The sequence below is a fragment of the Rhipicephalus sanguineus genome, chromosome 2 (assembly GCF_013339695.2).
Source record: "Rhipicephalus sanguineus isolate Rsan-2018 chromosome 2, BIME_Rsan_1.4, whole genome shotgun sequence".
Taxonomy (NCBI): domain Eukaryota; kingdom Metazoa; phylum Arthropoda; class Arachnida; order Ixodida; family Ixodidae; genus Rhipicephalus; species Rhipicephalus sanguineus.
In genome coordinates, this window is record NC_051177.1 from 31,406,315 (window position 1) to 31,422,771 (window position 16,457).

The 16,457-nt window shown below is 46.4% G+C and overlaps 1 protein-coding gene across 1 annotated transcript; it reads left to right on the forward strand.

Annotated features, from left to right (window-relative positions):
- The first annotated feature begins 8,126 nt into the window (after window positions 1–8,126).
- On the forward strand, window positions 8,127–16,318 carry LOC119382662 (beta-1,4-N-acetylgalactosaminyltransferase bre-4). Its single transcript, XM_037650460.2, has 5 exons — window positions 8,127–8,361; window positions 9,751–9,941; window positions 11,945–12,067; window positions 13,221–13,316; window positions 15,473–16,318. The coding sequence occupies exons 1-5, from the start codon at window positions 8,134–8,136 to the stop codon at window positions 15,621–15,623; spliced, it is 789 nt and encodes a 262-aa protein (XP_037506388.1). The 5' UTR covers window positions 8,127–8,133; the 3' UTR covers window positions 15,624–16,318.
- Window positions 16,319–16,457: the final 139 nt, after the last annotated feature.

The following is a 16,457-nucleotide window of genomic DNA, read 5'->3' on the forward strand; positions in this document are numbered from 1 at the left end:
TCTTTCTAGGCCGTTTGCTATATCTTTTAGCATTTGCTTAATTTCTTCGTCACAGTACACCAAAGAATCTGTTGTTTGGACGCTGAAGAATTTTCCTACTACGGAAAAATTTTTGGTTTTGGATAGGAAATTGTAATGATTGGTGTCGTAGTCATCCTTTGCTTTAGATAGTGCGTGTTTGAATATGGTTCGGTAGAATTTATAGTCGCTCCAATTTTTCGGACCCTGGTTATGTAATAAGCTTTTCCAGGCGCAGCTTTCCTTCTTTTAAAATCGCGTGAACAATCTGCATTCCACCAAGGGTTGAATGAATTATTTTTCTTTGATTGAACCATAAATTCTTACTTTTTTCTTGAAGTCTCTATCTAGAGCACTACAAAATTTCCTTGACTTTTGTTCATCAGAAGCATCGGATAATGAAGAAATTGCAGATATCAAACAATTGTTGAATATGCTGTAGTTTATAAAAGTATTGGTTTGTTCAGCAGCGAGTGTCACTGGACGGGAAATTTCATAAACGTTTATTCCTCCTCATCCTCCTCATCCTTCTCTTTCTTTCTTTCTTTCTTTCTTTCTTTCTTTCTTTCTTTCTTTCTTTCTTTCTTTCTTTCTTTCTTTCTTTCTTTCTTTCTTTCTTTCTTTCTTTCTTTCTTTCTTTCTTTCTCTGTAGTCGTTCCCTCGCGTTCTATCTTTTCCACCACTCTTTCTTCCCTTTCTTTCCATCTAGTTCTCTTTTTCCATTTATTCTCTCTGTTCTCGTTCTCCTCTCTTCCCTCCTCCTCACCGTCACTTCTCTTTCCCACCTCCTTGCTATACTATACTATGCAAGGCTACGCTGTGCTCTGCTAGCGTGCCTGGATAGCCGAGTGATTACGGCTCTGGCCTTCGGATAGTGATGCAGAACTATCGATGATACTATCGATACTATCGATAGCTGAGTCACTATGTAACTATCGATGGTGAAAAATACTATCGATAGCGCTATCGATAGTAAGTACTATCGACAGTATAATATCAACAGCGCGAACTCATTGCAGAATAAACTTGGTTCCCCGCGCGCGTGGTACATAGTGGAGCCGGATGAGCAGGCTGAAAGGCAAGAAAGTTGAGATGCTTGTGTTCTTCACGAGAGTGCTTCGCGGAAATGATCATGAAGTCAAACTATTCAGCTGTAGCGGAAAGGAAGCCGTTACATGGGGTGGAACTGCGCGGCTTCAAACTTATATAGCATGCATTGTATGATTTCAAAATAAAAAAAAAATTATCAAGAACTAAGTTTGGTAATTGTAAGTTGTAACTGGTTGCTTTTGAATATGAATTTATTGATCGACATGTGCCGCCATTTTCACAGCAGAAATAATTTCTCTCGCCAAAAATTTCCTCATAAGTTAAGCGAAGCTAATAGTAGGCTATCGCGAATATTTTGGGCAATTCGGCCAGCCCGCAACAGCATTATTATTCGCACCTCTATGGATAGTTTGTCACGTGGTTGTGACGGTGAAGAATGCTGCAGCAAGACTGTGAAATACGAAGCACTTTATTTGATTGAACCTAACTCCAAAATACAAGTGATACACGCTGCGCACTAATTGCGGCGAGAACAGTCGCCGGTCGTCGAGTAATCTGATGATCGGTGGAACGCTTCGTCTTTTATACATCAGTCATCGAACCTACCAGCGTTATCGCTGGTGCTCGCGTAAGCTCTCCAACAAACTTGAATATTCGCGTCTGGTGCGTAATCTTAACAAAATGATCTCAAACAATCGCGAAGATCTTAAACATTCGCGCGGTCTGCGTCAGACGCTGCTAACAGTCTGTGGGTGAAACCCGAATACACCAAAACAAAGCAATAAACCCACCTGGCAGTAATATCGCTAGTAATATTACCGATACTACTACCAATTGGACTGTCGATAGTTTGTCGATAGTAGTACTATCGATAGTTCGTTTACACCATCGATAGTTTCAAAGAAACTATCGATACTATCGATAGTCAATTTACCGATAGTTCTGCATCACTACCTTCGGACCTTTGGGACGCAGGTTGGAGTCCCGCCGCCAAGAACTTTTTTCGACGAGAATATCTCTCTTTCTCTATCTTTCTATCTCTATTTTTCTTTGTTTCTTTCTCTCTCTGTACTCGCTCTCTCGTCCATCGGAATTATTGCATCGCACTACGGGCAAACCTGTGCACATGTTCTGGGAGCGAAGCAGAAGAGGAAGAAGAGGACGAAGAGAACGCGTGCTGGTTCGTGATGATAATGATTTAGTATTTACGACACACGGCGAACCTCGACCATAACAGCTCTGCTGTAAAAAAAAACTAAAAATCTTAGTGATGTCGCAGAATCTATATGAGGAGGATTTTTAAGAAGGCGAAAGCTTTAAGTGCCTCATAAGACGCAGGCCGCGACGTTCGGCACAACAATTCACGTGCCCACGAGCACAATGAGCAGTCACAACCAGGATTCAAGTCGGAGTCGAACCCAGGCACTCTGCGCGGCAGTCGAGCATTCTACCACACAGTCACGCCAGCGCTAAGTACTTCTACGGGAAAATGTCCTGTACAGGTGCCATGTCGGTCGAGGAGTCACGTTAACAGATGTAATATTGAGTGGTAGAAGTATGGAACAACAGCGGGCGTCACGCCATTTCAAATGCATTACGAGTGGGTGGTTAAAAGCTACCCTCCCATTACAAAGGGCTCAGCCATAATTTATCATCATCAGCAACAGTCGGAGCATCGGCACTAGTTTGCAGCTACGTAGGCGAATACATTACCTAACAGACAAATGGTGGGTACTTCGCTACTTCGCAAAATGGTGAATTATGGCATCTTGGGTACTTCGCAACTGTACACGTACAGTAGACGCCCTTAGAGAGCTTGCAACGGGATCCTCCAGCTTATAGCCACACCGGATGGCTCTCGCATTCCAGTCGTCTTAGGCGATGCATAAGGGACCTTGCGAGTTTTTGTTTTTCGTGATTTCAAAACTGATATTGATAATTTCGGACAAAGCTACGAACTTACACTTTTACTGGTCGCGTAACTGCGCTAAGTACATAAATTAATCAGCGTATTTAGCAGACTGTAGCGACGACACGGACACCGAGAATCGCGAAGTCGACACGGTCGCCATTACATTTTCTACTGGCTCTTTTTCTTACTCCTCCTGCAAGCACTGTCCTCTGGTGTCTTCTTCGCTGTTGTCCACCTTACACTCATTAACCAGAAATACTTGGAGGACGCTCAAGCTTCGGCGACGAATAGTGTTATCAGGCCCCGTTCGCATCACCTTTTCATTCACTTGTCAGGCTTCGCTTGTCGGTGGACACCAACCATACAGTGAGGGATGGAACATCTGCGCGTGTGACACTGGCTATTGTAAACTCTACCAGGGCGTCTACTGATACTATTGTTGCCAAGTTCCCACTAAGCATTTTTAAGGCAATACGCTCACCTGCGTAGCTGGATACTTTATTGATGCTGCGGCTGACGATGATGACGGTGAGGATGAGTTATAGTTCAGCCCTTTAAAGTGGGTCGGCAGGCGTCAAATACCTACTCGTAACGTGTGTATCTTGAGTTAATACCTGTTCCACAACACTTTTCAATCTGCATGTCCGACTTCTTGCTCTTTTAGTGTGGCTGTTAGCACGATATCTTAGCTTGTTTTTATTTTTTCTGTTCCTCTTAGCTTAATAATTTCGCGTCATTATCTATTTTCATTTTCTTGGGGCTCCTTCGCTAAGGGTCACAAAGGTGATCCATTCCGTAATGTGACTGCGACACACTTTCTAATAAAGTTTGACCAACCAACCAACACTATCTATGGACTTGTACAAGCCTGCATTTAAGCCGTCTTCGCCACCTACATACACAAGGCCTGAGGTCTGGCCGGAGGCCTGTTGATGAGGCGCCGAGGAGGTTGAGGTCTGAAAAAAAAAACAGAAAAAAGAACAGGAGCTATTAAATGCGGAAAGTGATTACATTACTTAATTTCGAAAATGTATGTAGTGATGTGACATTTCATTTCCTTATCATTAGTAATTAATCCAACTCGAAATTATAGTTTTCGTATCGTGCTTACCTAACGCTTTTCTCGCATTCACATTCTTACATTGTCCTGTTTTAAAAAAAATCACGCCATATCCACGAAGTGAATGATGATTGAGGAGCTGGCTCGGAGATAATGGGGTTTTGTCTGCGTTATTATTATCATCAAGGCTCTCGAAGAACAAGAGGAAGAAGACTTCTCTTTCGCGCGAGCGTGCGCATGCTACAGCTGGCTATGCTATATGTGGCTTTGCCTGCGTTAATATCATCATCAAGGCGCTCGAAGAACAAGAGGAAGAAGACTTCTCTTTCGCGCGAGCTGCGCCTGTAGCGGTCGCCTCTGGAACTCCTATGACCGCCTCTCCTATGACCGCCTGCATTCTTATCCGCTTCCCTGCAGTGGGTATAAGCCATTGGTGGAGTAACAAGAAGAAGAGTTCGCCCGAGGAACGAACGGCAGCAGCAAGCCATTCCAAAAACAAAAGTTCCAACTCTCGCACGCAAACGGTTCTGTCCAGGTAAGTCCAGTGTGCACAGATATCTTCCTCGTTGGCACACAAATGCGCTATGTTGCTTGCATGCTGCTGTACCGGCAGAAGCGGGAAAGCTACCCGTTGGATAGCTTTCCTGCTTTGTGAGGAGCAGTTATTTGCTTTCTGAAAAAGTGTGTGAAGACGTAGCTATTCAAATACCTTGGCTTTTCACTGTGTTCTGATTGTCAGGGCCTCAAAGGGAGCGGCTCGAGAAAGCGGAATAGGATGAGGTGTGTGACCGTCCGTCATCGCTTTTCTGTTTTGTACCGCGATAGAAAGCGTACCGTCTGAAGTGTTCAACCTTGCAGCGGTTTCTCTGGAAAGTGAGTAGAAAATTTTAAAACTGAATTTTTCTATCTGCGTTCGGTCTTCTTCCATTGGTGTGAATACGCCCCACAACACTGGTTGGTGGACGCGATGACGATTGTAGTGCTGGTAAAACTTAAAACCGAAAGCACATGTCATTTCTGTAAGATTTCTTTATTTTCGCTGAACACTAATGCAATGAATGTAACAGTCGTTTTAAGCGCGCCATCGGTTAAATGAAGCCTTATTATACGATTACAGAACACTCGTTTTGCTATGATTGCAGTCTGTGCGTTTATTTTAGCACTGCTGCCGCAATCCAAGCCAAGTCGACCCGGAAAAAACAAAACAGCACTTTTGGCGCTGTAGCAGACCGTATTAAGAGACAGACATGCCGTTGGAAAACCTAAGCGAATTAGAAAAGAGAATTTTGGAACGCATGAGGGAACAAAACTTAGACCCCTACGTCGACGCACCGGACCGCGATGATTCTTCGAGTAGCGCCAGCACAAGCGATGACCCAGACTTTGACAGGCCTCCGTCACCGCAAGCTGGGCGCCTTGGAAATGTCGACTGGTAAGTAGGCACTGAACGACTGGGTTCTAATTCATGCAAACCTGTCACGCAGGTGTCGTTGCAAACGCTGCACTGCAATGCCCACAGCAATAGAGTGCGTATGCTGTTGCAGGCAAACGATGTAACGAAACTCCTGTACTGATGTAGCGATGATAAATGCATGCCTTCACAGCGCAGCACGCGCGAGACATCCTAACGACAGTGCAGCGTAACGGTACAACCAGCACGGGGTGTTGAAGCAGACGAACTCGAAAGCGGCGGCGTCGGCAGCGCCGCCCGGCGTCTTTTTGGACGCGTGAAATAAAAAAAAAAATAGGAAAAATTACTTTTTGACGCAATCGAAAGCTGTTTCAAGAGCGGAAAATACACTCTCAAGTTCTACATGTTTGTTTTTAAGCAAAATAAGTCCACCTGCGTGGATAGTCTGTCACACCTATAGATTGCGGGAATTGCGACCACTTTGCTGTTGGGTGACGCTAGCGGTCATTCTTTCACGGTTTTAACATCAGATTAAAATTATAATTCTTTTTTTATGGGACGAAAGCGCGCTCGTTGCCGCCGATGTGACGAACGATCTTCTCATTTTCACCACAATCAAAAAAATTTTTCCGAGCGGTAGACAGTCCCTTTAATCCCCGTACATGCCACTGACGCTGTGATCGCTAAGCGACACGCTCAAAGGGTTCTCAAAGGGGCTGCGTCCCTCTACAAGAAATCTCTGCTAGAAGGGAGGGGCAGGGCATTAAAGAAAGGAAAGGCACGCTAGATAGATGACAAGTGTTGTGCGACAAGTGGACACCCAACAGGCGGGAGCTCTTTTTAGAGTGTAGCTTTTGCTGCGTGCTCAAAAAGTTCACTGTCCCTCGAATGCATTTGCTGCGTTCGAGCGTGGACCTGGCTGGTTGTTCCGGAGCACTATATATACTGAGAATAAAGACGTTATCGTTCGCGTTATCTTACAGGCACCTATCTCACTGGCGTTCAAGGACATGTGCGTATTGAGGAGCGTAGTGTCCTGCGTGATCGGCCTAGGCGTGATCCAGCTGCTGACCGGGTGCGTCAGCGCGGCCCCTGTAGTCGGCGATGTCACCGCGTTCGGTAAAGCGGTCACTGCTCGACAGAACCGCAACGTCGCCGTGTCGTCCCATCGCCAGGGGCATGCGGAACTTGCCCTCTCGGAGCAGACCGCACGACCTCGTTCCGAGTTCTGTTCCGTGAACTTCGAAAATGGCAGTAAGCTTAAGCACCCTTCTTCATTAAGTCACCTGATTTGCCGCCTTGGCTGACTATACTAAATGTGCATGGTTTTGGCCACGGTCATAGGTGTGCTTATGGGGAGGGGGGGGGGGGGGAGACTAATTCTATAACGGGATGCGCCAACGCCACCTAGACTTGGCGTTGGGTGCGCCTATTCTGTCCAACACCTTTACTACAGTCGGACCTTTCACACCATTTTTTAATGCGCACGGTTATGGGTACGCGTGTTTATTGGCGACAATGGCGACCAAGAACACCTGATGTTGCATTCAAATAACTGTTTATTCGCCACCTTTACCCCGAGGCCTTTATGAGAAGCCCGTCGTCGCTTCATTTTCGTTTTTGCATCCACTGAGGAGCTTCTTTCAAACTCTTCCAACGGGGGAGGGACGCTGTGGTGAGACTTGACACCCCCCCCCCTTTAATATGGAACCCTGCGCACGCCTATGGCCACGGTGTAGTTTTGGAAAAGGCAACGTTGCGGTAGCAACTGCAGTCGAGGAACTATTCCTATTGCTGCCGCACAACTATAGCTTCCTCCTGTACCACAGCTATATTATTGCTCTAGCAATCATACGGAAAGTCAGTCAAGGTGTGCTTGAGATTACGTGGTAGATCTCAAGTCAAACAAAGAAAGGAACAGTGCCTCCTTTGCGTGTGCTCTTCGAGATCACGTGATAAGCTGAGGTGTCGAAGATCTACGTATATAGTGAATGGCAAACGGAGCGGCAGTACGAAAAAAATTGAAGGTCACTTTGTAAATTCCAAAGTGTTCATCTTGGTTGAAACACTGCTTACGAAACGACGACGAAGTAAAAGAAAACACAGGGCAGGACAGGACAGCGCTCACGAAACGACGACTTCGTGAGCTTTGTTTCACCCAAGATGAACGCATACCAACTCGCTCAAGCTTCCATTTTTATTCCAAAGTGTGTTCGGCGAAAGCTTGTGGCCATTCGACTCCGCCGACGGATGCCGCCGCTGCACGCCGACGCCACGTTGCGCAACACGCGTTGGAAGGAGCAACGCGCGTTGACGGACGGACGCCGCCGCTTTGCGCAACAGTTGTGCAACGCGCGTTGGAAGGAGCAACGCGCAACTGTTTATATGCGCCGCTGTGCCATCAAGTGATTGCCGAGAGAGTGTGAGGGGGAGAGGCCACAGCTAGCACCGTGCCAAGGCACAGACGGACGGACGGACGCAAGAGGCTTTCGCCGTAAAAGTCTACTTTATGCGTCGCCAGACCTACTCATGAATCCAGCGTTGTGACCGTGAGGGCTCAGAGTCATTGAGTCAACTGTGTTCATATGCGTGATTGTGCGCGTGGCACATCGCTTGTTCAGCGGGCAAATTAGCCCAATACTGCTCGTTTTTGCACAACTGTGTTAAACCACTGCAGGCGACATGCTGAAAATCCGGAGGTTGGGCCCACCACTCGCGGTCCTCGAGAACGCGATGCCGCACGTGATGCCCGGTGGCCGCTGGTTTCCGACCGAGTGCACGGCCCGACACCGAGTGGCTTTAGTGGTGCCCTACCGGGACCGGCTCAGCAACCTTCAAGCGTTCCTGCAGCACATGCACCCGTTCCTCCAGAACCAGCAGCTTGACTACGGTATATACCTCGTTGAACAGGTGGGCGTCACCCTTAAATCTGTGCGGAAACGCACCACAAAGCAGCCCAAGTCTTCGCCTTCCGTATTTTAGAAGTGTTTACGGTATGCCGGAAACTACACCAAATTTACGAATTCATGTGCAGAATGCTTTTACAGAATAAAAGAACAAGAGAGTGAAGTGAGCTCGTCTATTGGAACAATAACGGAAACCCTGCTGTCGTTGAAATGGAGTTAGACGAGCGAGGTGCATGGGCCGTGTCGATTCTCTATTACAAGAAAGATTTTCGCGTTTTTTTTTCTTTCGTTGTTCTTTTTTTGTCTTCTCAGATACATTTATTTATGCTATGCTCAACTTATTTCTGAGGTAAATATTTGATGTAACTTGTACAAGTTCGACCCAAGCTCATTATAAGGCGCTCATTACCACCGGAGAGGATTCTCGTTACTAATATCTTGTCATTTCATGTTGAGATCTATAGTCAAATGTCCTCTGGTATAGCTCCTACGGGTGCACCGCTCACTCGTAGCGATGTTTAAACGTCTGTTATTACTTATTATTACGACGTCTCCTCGTCTTCTCCGATGATCAGGTTTGTTCAAGGTGCAAGCGTTCGCTGCTGGGTACGCTTCATGTTGCAATAGCGCTGATTTAAAGGGGCCCTGCAGCACTCCTTTTAACTTGGTCAGAAAACGCGGCCGATCGGCAGTCGAGGCTCCTGTGAACATGAGACAAATATTAAAGCACTACACGCGTCAAGGAATTTACAATTACGTTTCAAATACAGCTAGAAATCGCTCGCTCTTCTCCGGCAAATTACGTCATCGACCGGCCCGACTACATCATCAGAGGGGAGGACACGACCATTGGCTGATAATTTAGCATTCTCGTGCTGCGTAGTTACCACGGCCACCACGTGCCAGCTGCGCCCTGTGTAGTGTTGCACACTAACGACACATGCGCGCTTGTGATGACACTGAAAGACTGAAAGTAAGCCGACGTGTTCAGCGGATGCGAGCTGACGTAGCTTCTTGTCCCTTTGCGATTGTACTGCGGCAGGGGCGTAGCCAGGGGGGGGGGGGTTCAAACCCCCTCCCCCCCGAAATTTTTCAGTTTTGCTTGCGTATATATACACGCACACATACAAACGCACGCACGAACATACATAATGTATGGTTGAACCCCCCCCCCCCCCGAAAAAAATTTCTGGCTACGCCCCTGTACTGCGGTATGCTAACGAAGTATGCTTTATGGTTTAGGCAAACAGATATTAGAAAACTTTTTTTTTCTAACGCCGTGTACTCAGGCTGCCGGCTCTGTTTTCGGATGGCAGTGTGATATACACAAAGCACGCTACTCACTGCTCTGCGCGTCATCGCTCACTGAAGCATAGTGTACTCTTTCGCGCAGAACGGCACGGGAGACTTCAATCGCGCGAAGCTCCTTAACGTGGGTTACGACATAGCCAAGGCGATGGACAACCACAGCTGCTTCATATTCCATGACGTTGACCTGCTGCCGGAGAACAGGCGCAACGAGTACGCTTGCAAGGACGGTGGGCCGTTCCACATGTCCGCCTGCACCGACATCATGAAATACAAGTGAGAACGACGCTACATCTTCAATTTTTACTGGTAAATACAACCTAATGAAACCAACAGGCAATGAAGCCAATGAAACTATATGGGACATTATTTGTACAGAGGCCAACACTTGTCTAGAACGCTGGAATGGCACGCTCCGGCGCTGTGTATACCGATAACGAGTAGTTTGAGATAGCCCACGCTTGAGCCACGAAGAAAGAATTCTTGCTCCGTGACTTGAGCATTCATCCTAAGTGGCCATGCATGCTATAATTTCAGCTCTTTCAGGCCAGGTGTCACTGGCACACGTCGTCAGTGCTGTCTGGAGAGCACCGTTCCAGCGTTCTAGACAAGTGTGTTGACCTCTGTAATATGTAACTGCAGCGCATTAATTATGATATAAATGTAAAGAAGTTACAGTGGACGAAAATACAACATGCCTAGCAGCGGCAAGTTGTCTTTTCGTCCACTTCAACTTCTTTACATTTAAATCGTAATCGCTACATTAGAGCAACAGGCTACAAATAATGCCCCATATACATTCCTTGGCTATGAATTTTCAAAATTTTCCGGTTGTTGCTCTAAATGAAACCACGAGTGTCGAGAACCCTAAAAACATTGTCGTGGTGCCTGGGGATGCATTGTATATATTTTTAACACCGCTTCTTTCAACCAGCAGTTTCGGTTTCAGTTTCGGGAGGGCGGCTTCATAGTGACGTGTCAAGTCTGCCCGTGACGTCACGGGCAGACTGCAACCCACGAAATATGCACCTGCTGTCCTTTGCTGTCTGTCGAACGTGGTTCATGATGAGTGAACTGTCGTCCAGTGCCTCCGACAGCGATTTCTGTGATTTAGGCTGCATGCAGAACCCAGATTTCGCAAACCAAGTGAGCTGACTTGAAACGTCATAGGGCTCTCCATGCGGTGAAGCTGCCTTGCAGATGCTGGGAGATGAAAACTTTAAAATTAAAATTAAATATTTATACGTGTTTCCCGGATGCGGTGTGGGGAGAGCTAAAGTCCCTAGATAAAGCGAAAAATCTAGGGACTTTAGGGAGAGCGTTAACACTACCCATGCCAAGGAAACCAAAAACGTCCGTTTTGCTGCACTTCAAAATCGTGTCAGTACTCCTTTAATTCGGTTGTATACAACAAAGGAAACGAGCTAGCCCTTGGCCAGTTTCTCTTCCATTGTTTATTTAGCCGGGTAAAGTGTTCTGGAGGAAGTTCACTCGTAGATATGCGGCGGGACAACTAAAACAGGAAAAATTTGGGGGCGACCCTAATCCTTGAATAGGGTCGCTAGAAATTTCTAGCCACCCTACCTTGACTAAGGTGGTGATGGCACTCGCACGTCGGAGTTCAGGTGTATTCCTTGGGTTAACTTCGTGTTTCGCGCTCTGCCGGAGCGGATCTCAGAGTTCACATAAAAACTGCGCAAAAAGACAGAGGACCAGTAAAAGGACACATAAGGACACATGTGTCCTTCGGAGGCTATGTAGAAAGAAGCGCGTAGTTGAGATCTACTCCGCCAGGTGCCGTAACGATCGCAGCTGCTCACAATCATTCACTGAACTCAATCAGTTGACTTTCGTTAATTATCCTGACAGTAGCCCTTATATTAAATAAGGTTATGCTCAGATATCATATGTAACCAATATAACTATTTAACCAGACCGATTGATTTCTATTTTTAAAGGCGTTTTATGAATATTCGAAAAGCCGGAAATAAGTGCTGGACCGGATATGCTTGGAAGAGAAACACGAGTGCCTGTCAGCGCTTGTGCCACTAAAAAAAAACGTAAACTGCGGAACCCTTGTGACATCACGTTGACTTTGGCGCAAAGTTCCAGAGATGGTAGACCATCACTTTTATTGAGTTATCTTTTCCTGTGCCTAGGTAGTGAATACAGATTTCTGAAATGAAACTTCTTCAAACATGAATTATTCAACGTTGCTCTTGAGCGTCCGTTTATGGGCGAGAGCTGCCGCTGACCGTGCATGCCCTGCACGCATGCAGGCCGTTCTACGAGACCATCTTTGGGGGTGCGAGTGCCGTGCGCAGCGAGCACATGGAGAAGGTCAATGGCTTCTCAAACGTGTTCTGGGGATGGGGAGGTGAAGACGACGACATGTCCATCAGGTATTTTAAAGACAACTAGACGCCACCATTAAGGCTCATTCACACCTGCGACTTGCAGCGGTCGCGCGACCATTTGCGACTGGCGACGAAAAAGCGACTCAATTAAGGCTACCAATGTTTACACCTGCGCGTGACTTGTATTCGTCGCCCCCCAGAATTCACGACTGCTCGCATTGTCATTGGCCCGTAAAATAAGTTGCTGAGCGTGTCATTGGTTCAGAGCTCTGCGACTGCAGTCGCGCGACTGAAAAATAGGGAGCGACTGAGTCAAAGCGGGACTAAAGCGGCCATTCGCGACCAGTCGCTTTGCGAGTAATTTGGTCGCGCGACCGGTGATGGTCGCAGGTGCGAACGAGCCTTTATAGTGCGAAGAGTACGACGTATACGCGATTGGAATCAACGCGTAATCCAGAGGGGGGAGGGGAGCGACCTATCTAATCATTTAAGGGGGGCGCCAAGCCTCCCCTATACCTTTACTTAGTTGCAAAGGTCATTGCTGAAACCCAGTCATTGTTACAAAGTTCAGGGTCATGGTCACACATGTTTTTAACGGCATTGGCGGCCGAGGACCACTGATGTTGCAATCCAAAAATGTTTACCTTTACCTACAGAAAGCCGGGGACCAGAGACAGGCCGTTGTGACGTCATGGGCCGGCAATGCCGTTAAAAACATGCGTGACCATGACCCTGAACTTTGTCATCGCTTCATTTTCAGTGTTGTATCCATTGCGAAGCTTGTTTTCTTTTGGACTCGACCAATGGGCGGGGGCGAGGGGGACCTGCGGTGAATCTTCGCTCCCCTATGGTGAATGAACCTGCGCGCGCCTATGACTGTGGTATACCGCCGCGGTTGATGTATGCATTTTCTATTTCCCGCAAATAAGCGATGATTTCCCCACTAGCCGAAAGACGTGCGACCACAGAATAATGAACCGGCTAGCAGTGCTATCAGCATTCATCGTGCATCGATATCTTCTGTTATCCGCAAAAAAAAATTTAATCCCTTCATGTTCAAACAGATTTTCGTGGTTTAAAGGCCGTTCGGCGACCACGATGTAGGTCCCAACTCGATATGCCATAGACCTCTTAGAAGCAAGCTCTGTACAAATTGAACAAGGCAAAATACAAAATATCTGGGTTTTATTTCTTTCAGGCTGCGGTTCAGCGGCTTCAACATTGTGCGTAATAACTGCACTGTCGGCCGGTACACAGCGCTCAGACATGGCGCCCAGCGCGCAAATCCCAAACGGTAAGTTGTGAAGGAATGCGATGTACCTGCTTTCGCGTGCCAGAGCCAGACTTTGTCATCAGAATCGTTTACGATTCTGCATCTTCGTCAAATTTCGGGCCGTGCCTGCCTCTTAGGCGATGTAAAAAAAAGAAACAAAAAAATCCTGGGAACTCGTCACGTCAGAGTGACGTGTACCCACTAAACGGCGCGTTAGTATGCCGAACAAAATATTTTTGAGCATAGGCTTCCAAAGCAACGTCGAGCGGCGCCACTGCTCTTATCGCAACTGGGGGCATACACGGTCACAACCATGGTCACAACACTGCCGCGGCCGCCCCCGATTCCGCGCAGGCAGAGCTCTCGGATTGCATCTGTGGTGCTTCACAGTGTAACTATTGCTGACTAGCAGTGCTCTGGACCGAATGAGGAGCGCATGCGCGCACGTATCCTTGCCGCCGCCGCTGGCAAAACCGACGACAAACTGCCTTCGCGGGCAGCGTCTGCCTCCAGTAACGCATAGCTCAGCCGCGCGATCGTCGCGCCCAAACTTGAGCTTGGTTTCCCTATAACCGGAGAGCGGTCCCGTTCCGACGACTTCCCGCCTATCATTCTAGTGCTGGCTATGCTTGTACCTGCCGGAGAGGGCGGATTTGTTTGTTTAAACGTTTCGCGTGGTAGCATAACGCTGTGGAACCATTTTGGCGCGTGCACATCGCTCTGCCGACTTTTCTTCACTGAAGACACGTTATAATTAACGCCCCGATAAAACTCGCCACAAGATTACCAAGGTGAATAGGACCAGTCGGAGACGCAAGCGTAGGGGTTTAGCCAGAAGTTCGATTTGGGAGGGGTGGGAGGTTCGTTTGGTTACTAGAACGCAAGAACGTAGCGGGCATGTGGATGAGTTCCTGTCTGTGAGAGTAGTGGGGTTCGCTTGTTTTGAAATAACTTATGGGGGGGGGGGGGGTGTTAGGGGAATGCTGGGAGTATGTGCATAAATCTCTGCGCAAGCGAAACCTCCATTTCCCAGTCTTTCGAAAAAAAAAATTGCTTCCATCTCAATGCTCCCCAGAGAAGTCTACAACTTAAAGGAGTACTGACAAGATTTTGAGACATCGCAAAAGGGACATTTTCCGTTTCCTTGGTATGCAGTGTCAACGCTGCCCACACGCCGGTGTCGGAGAACACGTATAAAATATTTTAATTTGACTTTGAAGTTTTCGTCGCTGAGCATCTGCAAGCCAGCCCCACTGCAATGGACATTATCCCGACGAGTCAAGACAGTTCCTCCGAGTTTGCGAGTTCTGCGTCCTGCATGCAGCCTAAATCGCAGAAATCACTGTCAGGGTCACTGTACGACAGTTCACTCATCGTTGTTTATGTGCACCACGAGCAGATGACGGATTTACCTCTAGTACGTCGCGAGTTTCTGTATCCCCGTGACGTCATACTGACATGAAACGTCACTGAGAAGCCGTCCCCTCGATATCGAAACCGAAAGTGCCTTTCAATGTAGCGGTAATTAAAATATATACGATGCATTCCCAGGCACCACAATACTCGTTTTAGGTTTCTCGACACCAGTATTTTTATTTAGAGCAACAATCGGAAAAATTTTTAAAATTCGTGTCAGTACTCCTTTAACAAAATTTCTGACAGCAAATGGCTAAAGGGGCAATTTAGAGAAACATGAAAATGCTAGCCTACAGGCAAGATTTATAGGCTGCAAAATGTGTGATCTGATCATCATGTTTAGCGATCCATCTCAGCTGCAATATTACAGGACTTCAGTGCATCTCCCAACATGCTTGCCTTTTAAATTAAATTTAGGAGAAATGCATCATGATCACATTAGCTAGTCCAGACCAACTGGTCCACACTTTGCATTATCTCTACAATATCAGGTAGAGCAACATATTTTTTTGGCATTAAACTGGACAGCCGTATGAGGAGTTCCTAAACACGTTGGTCCTTGTTTATGTATTTTATGATAATCGTTATCAACATACATTTGTTACACTTTAATAGTGGTGAGGCAACTTTTGATTCACGTGGCTATATCCATTAATACGTTATATCCGTGTTCACTATATTGAGTTTCCACCGTTGTTGTACTGTTTGAGAGCATGCTAGTCATGTTGCAACTTTTCCACCTTTATTTCTTCTCTCGCCAGAATGAGGCTGATCAGACGGTCCTTCTTTCGCATATACAAGGACGGCCTGAATACGCTGAAGTACAGGGTGCTTGACATCGTCTTCAAAAAGCTGTTCACCCACATCAAGGTTGATCTGTTTCAGAAAGTACTCACCAAGCCAACCGAATGACAGATTTTCACCCTCGTAGAGAGTGCGCCATTTATGCAATAATTTGTGAATTGGTGCACTGTACATAAAACTTATGCGGCAATAACTTTTTTAACCACTGCTACTCACTATTAAACACTCATTTCTATTAGGAACGTCATACGTTGCAGGCTAGTCTGGCACAAACGTGACTGACTACTTTTCATCGAATGCATACGCACATAAAGAAATAAGTATATTACAAATAAAAACTTGTGTGTTACTTGTATGTTGTGGCAGTAACATGCGGTTTTTCACAAACAGTACAATGAAAAAAAAAAAACAAACAAGAAGCAATGCAGATCAAACACAAAAGACACTTAAAAGAATAGACTGTTGGGCGAGTTGGTAATTCGTGATGAAAGGAACTAGCGCAAAAAAACGTAGGACTAGACGAAGAAGGCTACAGCACAAGCACATTGCTGTAGCAAAGAAGGCTACAGCAATGCACTTGTGCTGTAGCCTTCTTCGTCTCATCCTACGTTTTTTTTGCGCTAGTTTCGTAACAAAAGACACCTTGTTGGCACTCAGTAACGATCTTCTTTTACTTTTGCGAAAAACGGTAATACTACTTGAACACAAATATCTTGGAGAACAAGAAAATGTTGTGAAGAGCTTATCTGTGATACCTTTTTCCTTTGTAGGGATAGTTAGTGGTACCATTATTTTCTCTAGAAAAATGTTTTCATGGTTTCACACCACTTCCAATGAAGTACAATTTTGGATACATATTATTGCTTGCAAAGAAGGCGCAGATTGGATCAAAAGGTAGTTTTAACAAAATACACCACCAAATGTACAAATTACAACAGCCAT

Excerpts from the sequence above, each read along its gene's own strand:
- LOC119382662 (XM_037650460.2), top strand. The coding sequence starts at position 8,134 with ATGCTGAAAATCCGGAGGTTGGGCCCACCACTCGCGGTCCTCGAGAAC. Across the intron at positions 8,362-9,750 it reads GTATATACCTCGTTGAACAG|AACGGCACGGGAGACTTCAA; the intron begins GTGGGCGTCACC and ends TCTTTCGCGCAG. Across the intron at positions 13,317-15,472 it reads CAGCGCGCAAATCCCAAACG|AATGAGGCTGATCAGACGGT; the intron begins GTAAGTTGTGAA and ends TTCTCTCGCCAG.